This window comes from Coregonus lavaretus (genome assembly GCF_964263955.1).
Source record: "Coregonus lavaretus genome assembly, chromosome: 14".
Classification (NCBI taxonomy): domain Eukaryota; kingdom Metazoa; phylum Chordata; class Actinopteri; order Salmoniformes; family Salmonidae; genus Coregonus; species Coregonus lavaretus.
The window spans coordinates 20098502-20105712 of NC_140001.1; the positions used below are offsets into that span (position 1 = coordinate 20098502).

General features: G+C 43.9%; 1 protein-coding gene across 1 annotated transcript in view; it reads right to left on the reverse strand.

Moving 5' to 3' along the window:
* Positions 1-6579, reverse strand: part of LOC311141439 (breakpoint cluster region protein-like) — a 47545-nt gene extending 40966 nt beyond the window's left edge. Inside the window, exon 1 of the mRNA XM_084176769.1 lies at positions 5136-6579. Within this exon, the coding sequence (XP_084032895.1) occupies positions 5136-6492 (1357 nt within the window). The 5' untranslated portion in view covers positions 6493-6579. The remainder of the gene's footprint in view (positions 1-5135) is intronic.
* Between the last annotated feature and the right edge of the window lie 632 nt (positions 6580-7211).

The window sequence follows — 7211 nt, forward strand, 5'->3', positions numbered from 1 at the left end:
TTATACAATAGCTTTATCAGATTACATGGAATTTACTGAATGCTGCAAGGAGTTATATGATAAAACAAAAAAACGACTTTCCCATACTTGCTAAAAGTCAGTGCCCACAACAGAGAACAGTGGATTGTCATGCTCGCCTCAAAACCACTGCTTATCACAGTACTGATCCAGCAATGTATGCAATAATGTTCCTACGACATCAGAAAATAAATACAGATTTCTGTTAATCCACAAAGCACGGTTTGCATGAAGTGATCCTGCAGCAGGACCGTTACCTCAGCAGCATGGCCTTTTAGACAACTACTCCAGGGACAGGCTCAGCAATGTTGTTTTTGTTGGACATTTAATCAGCAAGCCGTAGCAATCTCAACTTTCTCTGTCAGCCTGTTTCCCTATTTTCTACAGGTCAAGCTGCATTGGTAAATAGGTGTTACTGTGAAGAAACAATAAATGTGGTAAGACAATGTAGAAAACAACACATTACAGTGTTATTGCAATGTCATAAAGCAAAATATTTGACCACAAGTCACATGGACTTGTGTATTTTGTCAGAAGAGCCACACACTGTCTTAATGTTCTCATGCTGATTATTTCCCAGACTATATGCTTGTTCATTGTATGTTTGGTTTACAATCCTATGCTTTCCAGCCTATCACCTTACATAACAACAGCCTATTCTCAAAAATTGCTACTGAAAATCTGCTTCACACAGCATGTATTTTTTGTAATAATGGCAAACAAAGTTTTCTGCTCTTCTCATATGAATTCTCATAGCTTTTATTAGTTGAGCCTAGCATGTCTGAAATGGAAGACAATGAATGACCCCGACTGATTTACTACAACAGACCGTCTGCTTTTATGACTTCAGTAAAATCATGTGATATGAGGAAATATGTGGCATTGTCACCCCTTCACTTAGACATGTCTATACCTATTTGAATCATCATAGACTTGAGCAACCAAAAATATCTGTATGACTGTTAGTTTAGAGACTATCTAAGAACTACACAGGGAAGAAGACAGCCCATCAAACCATGACCTTTCCCTGTCAGTCTGTGGCTAAGGAAATCAGTTCTAAAGACTAATGGAGAGCAAATCCACAGTTTTGCATCAACATTTGGCTTCTTTCATCTCCACTAAAATAGTATTTTCAAGACCAGATTAAAGCAGTTAAGCATAGGCTTAATACGAGAGGGAGAACATATGTTTGTTTGTTTTTCTCAGCTGTCGGAACAAAGTGTTTTATAAAACATACACCCTCTCATGTATTGATGCTTTAATAAATATTTTGCATTGGGAACTCTCACTCTCTTCTCTCTGTCCTTGCAGCACCTAGTACCACCCCATCCCACTTAACATTGTTACATTGCTGCAGTGTCAATACGTTCTAGATGAGTGATTCTCCTATTGTGTTCACACACCACAACAGGAAACACTGAGGCCTGAAATGTTGATGGGAAGCCATGTGACACTGACCCCTCTCACTCTTTTTAGTGAGAATTATCAGCCCTTTTCCTCCCCACCCCCAACAAAGAGCCTCCCTAAATGTATCACGCTACACAAACCCCTTTAAGTTAATTACTCCTAGACAAGGACAACAATGCTGATGTGTGCTGACACAAAAACACTCTGGGTGGACAGGGCCGAGTGACTGGGTAGCCTGAGGGCACTCACGGTCTCAATCAGGACATCTCTAGAAGAGCACTACACCACTCAATGGTAGAGAGCAGAAGGGGGGCAAGGGGGCAGGCATGCTTACAAAGTGAAAAGAAAACAGTCATACAATCCACAAAGAACCACACAAGCACTAGGGTGCTTTGCAATGGTGGGCTGTGCTAATGGTTTCATTTAATCTATATATATGTAAACAAATTTGGCAGATCTATGGTACACTATGCAGGTGCACATACAGTGCCTTCGGAAAGTATTCAGACCCCTTGACTTTTTCCACATTTTGGTAGGTTACAGCCTTATTCTAAAATGTATTAATTGGTTTTTTCCCCACATCAATCTAGACACAATACCCCATAATGACAAAGCAAAAACAGGATTTTAGAATTTTTTGCTGATTTATACAAATAAATAAAAACTTGAATATCACATTTACATACAGTACCAGTCAAAAGTTTGGACACACCTACTCATTCAAGGGTTTTCTTTATTTTTTACTATTTTCTACTTTGTAGAGTAATAGTGAAGATATCAAAACTATGAAATAACACATATGGAATCATGTAGTAACCAAAAAAGTGTGAAACAAATCAATTGAGATTTGAGATTCTTCAAAGTAGCCACCCTTTGCCTTGATGACAGCTTTGCAAACTCTTGGCATTCTCTCAACCAGCTTCACCTGGAATGCTTTTTCAACAGTCTTGAAGGAGTTCACACATTTGCTGAGCACTTGTTGGCTGCTTTTCATTCACTCTGCAGTCCGACTCATCCCAAACCATCCCAATTAGGTTGAGGTCGGGGGATTGCGGAGGCCAGGTCATCTGATGCAGCACTCCATCACTCTCCTTCTTGGTCAAATAGCCCTTACACAGCCTGGAGGTGTGTTGGGTCATTGTCTTGTTGAAAAACAAATCGTAGTCCCACTAAGCGCAAACCAGATGGGATGGCGTATTGCTGCAGAATGCTGTGGTAGCCATGCTGGTTAAATCACAGACAGTGTCACCAGCAAAGCACCCCCACACCATCGCACCTCCTCCTCCATGCTTTACGGTGGGAACTACACATGCGGAGATCATCCGTTTACCCACACCGCGTCTCACAAAGACACGGCGGTTGGAAAACAAAAATCTCCAATTTGGTCTCCAAACTAATGGACACATTTCCACTGGTCTAATGTCCATTGCTCGTGTTTCTTGGCCCAAGCAGGTCTCTTCTTCTTATTGGTGTCCTTTAGTAGTGGTTTCTTTGCAGCAATTCGATCATGAAGGCCTGATGCACACAGTCCCCTTTGAACAGTTGATGTTGAGATGTGTCTGTGACTTGAACTCTATGAAGCATTTATTTTGGCTGCAATTTTTGAGGCTGGTATCTCTAATGAACTTATCCTCTGCAGCAGAGGTAACTCTGGGTCTTCCATTCCTTTGGAGGTCCTCAAGAGAGCCAGTTTCATCATAGCGCTTGATGGTTTTTGTGACTGCACTTGAAGAAACTTTCAAAGTTCTTGACATTTTCCGGATTGACTGACCTTCCTGTCTTAATGTAATGATGGACTGTCGTTTCTCTTTGCTTATTTGAGCTGTTCTTGCCATAATATGGACTTGGTCTTTGACCAAATAGGGCTATCTTCTGTATACCCCCCTACCTTGTCACAACACAACTGATTGGCTCAAACACATTAAGAAGGAAAGAAATTCCACATATTAACTTTTAAGAAGGCACACCTGTTAATTGAAATGCATTCCAGGTGACTACCTCATGAAGCTGGTTGAGAGAATGCCAAGAGTGTGCAAAGCTGTCATCAAGGCAAAGGGTGGCTATTTGAATAATCTATTTTGATTTGTGTAGGTGTGTCCAAACTTTTGACTGGTAGTGTAAGTATTCAGACCCTTTACAGAGTACTTTGTTGAAGCACCTTTGGCAGAGATTACAGCCTCGAGTCTTCTTGGGTATGACACTACAAGCTTGGCACGGCTGTATTTGGAGATTTTCTCCCATTCTTCGCTGCAGATCCTCTCAAGCTCTGTCAGGTTGGATGGGGAGCGTTGCTGCACAGCTATTTTCAGGTCTCTCCAGAGATGTTTGATCGGGTTCAAGTCCAGGCTTTGGCTGGGCCACTCAAGGACATTCAGAGACTTGTCCCGAAGCCACTCCTGCATTGTCTTGGCTGTGTGCTTAGGGTCGTTGTCCTGTTGGAAGGTGAACCTTCGCCCCAGCCTGAGGTCCTGAGCTCTCTGGAGCAGGTTTTCTTGAAGGATCTCTCTGTACTTTGCTCCGTTCATCTTCGCCTCAATCCTGACTAGTCTTCCAGTCCCTTATGCTGAAAAACATCCCCACAGCATGATGCTGCCACCACCATGCTTCACCGTAGGGATGGTGCCAGGTTTCCTCCAGAAGTGACGCTTGGCATTCAGGCCAAAGAGTTCAATCTTGGTTTCATCAGACCAGAGAATCTTGTTTCTCATGGTCTGAGAGTCTTTAGGTGCCTTTTGGTAAACTCCAAGCGGACCGTCATGTGCCTTTTACTGAGGAGTGGCTTCCGTCTGGCCACTCTACCATAAATGCCTGATTGGTGGAGTGCTACAGAGATGGTTCTCCCATCTCCACAGAAAAACTCTGGAGCTCTTTCAGAGTAACCATCGGGTTCTTGGTCACCTCCCTGACCAAGACCCTTCTCCTCGATTGCTCAGTTTGGCCGGGCGGCCAGCTCTAGGAAGAGTCTTGGTGGTTCCAAACTTCTTCCATTTAAGAATGATGGAGGCCACTGTGTTCTTGGGGACCTTCAATGCTGCAGACATGTTTTGGTACCCTTCCCCAGATCTGTGCCTCGACACAATCCTGTCTCAGAGCGCTACGGACAATTCCTTCGACCTCATGGCTTGGTTTTTGCTCTGACATGCACTGTCAACAGTGGGACCTTATTTAGACAGGTGTGTGCCTTTCCAAATCATTTCCAATCAATTGAATTTACCACAGGTGGACTCCAATCAAGTTGTAGAAACATCTCAAGGATGATCAATGGAAATAGGATGCACCTGAGCTCAATTTCGAGTCACATAGCAAAGGGTCTGAATCCTTATGTAAATAAGGTATCTGTTTTTTTATTTTTAATACAGTTGCAAAAAATTTGAAAAATCTGTTTTCGCTTTGTCATTATGGGGTAGTGTGTAGATTGATTAGGATTTTTATTTATTTAATCAATTTTAGAATAAGGCTGTAACATAACAAAATGTGGAAAAAGTCAAGGCATCTGAATACTTTCCGAAGGCACTGTATAAGCACATCGCTGCCTGAGGAGAGATCAAGGTTTGGGCAAGTACAGGCATCTCTAATAAACACATGAAATGGCAGTGGCTATTGAGCCCTGGGGATGCATAAATAGTTATTGTGCTTTTATACATAAAATATAAATAAAATATTGTTGAGTACAAAATAACAGTATAGAGACTATGGCCTTGTAGACCTACCCAGAACTCCATGGAGACTGTTGTCATGCGAGGTCCTACTGGACGTAGTGGAGTCCCCATCCCCGCACCAGATCTGGCCTGTTTTACGGACACCCACGACCGAGGCCTCGGACACCAACACCTGCTGCTTCAGACGTTTCTGAGACAGGGGGGAGGGCGGGCTGCTACTGTCAAAGGACTGCTGGGAAATCTGGGAAGGCGAGCGACTTTTCTGTCTGTACATGTGATAGGTGGTAGGACTTGGGGACATGTGACTTGACTGGCCACAGGAGGAGAAGTCCTCTTCGCTGGACGTTAGGTTCTCATTGGAGCTGCAGTCTGGGGTGTAGCCGCCCCCAACATCGTCAAAACTGCCAGGTGAGTAGGAGTGCCTTGGCCAGTTGAGGCGGGAGTCCTCCTCCACACTGTGGTCCCCGATGTGAAGGACCCTTCCCTCCCCCTCTGCCATCATCCCTCCGACATACACACTGGTGTAGGGTTGACAGTCTGCCGGCTGTCTCCCCCCATTGGAACGGATCACACTATCCTTGAGGAAATGTGGGTTCACCTCTGTATCATCATACAGCCCATTGTAGCCACAGCCGCCCTCTGTGGACCTGCATCTGAGGACAGATTTGCGGATGTCCCCCATAGCAGTGGACAGGTTCCCGGGCAGGGAGTGCAGGGACCTCTTCCGCTCCATTTGCATGGCCTGACAGCCCAGGCTGCTGATTTTATCTGAGACCTCCCTGTCATTGACCTTCACTAGGCCTCTCTCATGGTGGTACTCCATGTTCACGTAGAAGGGTCTCTCTGTCCCTCCAACCCCTTTCCCATCTCCAGCCGTGTGAGAGTTGGCTCTCTTGATGCGCTCAAAGTTGGACCTCAGTGCTGCTACTGAGCTCATGCCCACCCTGTCCCTGTCCAGATCTGTGTCTGGGGGGTCCACTGTAGGCATGTGGAGGGACAACCCACCCCTCTGTTTGGAGGGAGACACCCCATCTACCTCTCCCTCTGGATACTGTTTATATCTCCCTGTGTCGACTGCCTCTCTCGGCTGCTCCTCTACTGTAGGCTCATCTAAGTGGGATGTCTGGGTGTCTGAAACACTGGATTGGTCTCCAATATTCATTAGGGACATCTTCTTGATGCCCCATCTCTGCCCATCATAAGCCTTCCTCTCCTTGGCCAGTAACGTCTGCAGGTAGATCATCTGAAAGCGCTCTTTGTTTTCCTCTAACTCCAGCTGCCTGATAGATGCCTTGCATTTCTCCAGCTCCTGCTCAATATCACCCAATGATTTCAGCTCCATGCTTGGGGCATCTGACTCAGGGAACTGGGCTTTCCAAGCCTCCACAAAACCTACTGGTTCAACCATTGTTTTTTTGTTTTTGTTTTACCTAGTCCACTAAGACTAGAGTAGTAGAGTAGAAACTAAATGTCTACTAAACTATATGATACGTTTCCAATCAAAATAATTTCTAAAGCATGACTTATAATGGGCATTAAAAACTATTTCCACACTTCACCTGACTGAATACATTTTTCATAAGACTCATGCAAAAAAAGTATAGTTAACATGCAACATGATACTATAGTCAGCTCGAGTGCTTACGGGCACCACTGAGAATGACATGATGCCTGTTCTCAAAACGACAAAGAATAAGTGTCCTTCTGTAATGATTATTCATTCATCGTAAAAGCAGGAGCACTGTCCTATCCAGAAGTTCCATTCAATGATTTAGTGAAAGTCCAAGAACAATTAAACATTTCCAGTGTAATTCCTGTTTTTCATGTTACCGGTAATTCGTTATTCCGCACCCGATTGAAAGTTAGTTTGAATGTTCTCTCGTTAAACTTAAATCCACAAGACATGTGATACACCTCGTCGGATCGCACACTGGTTACGGTTACTGTGTGTTTTGGTCATTTTCTTTATTGAGTTGGTGCTGAAAAGAGAGGGAGGGACTTTGATGTGTCCGGTTTTAAAGACACAGGCACGTCAAGAAAACAAAATATAAAGCCAAGCTGCAAAACAACTCTGGAAAATATGATTATATGGTCTATCTATATTATGTAAGTAATAATGTAGACTAA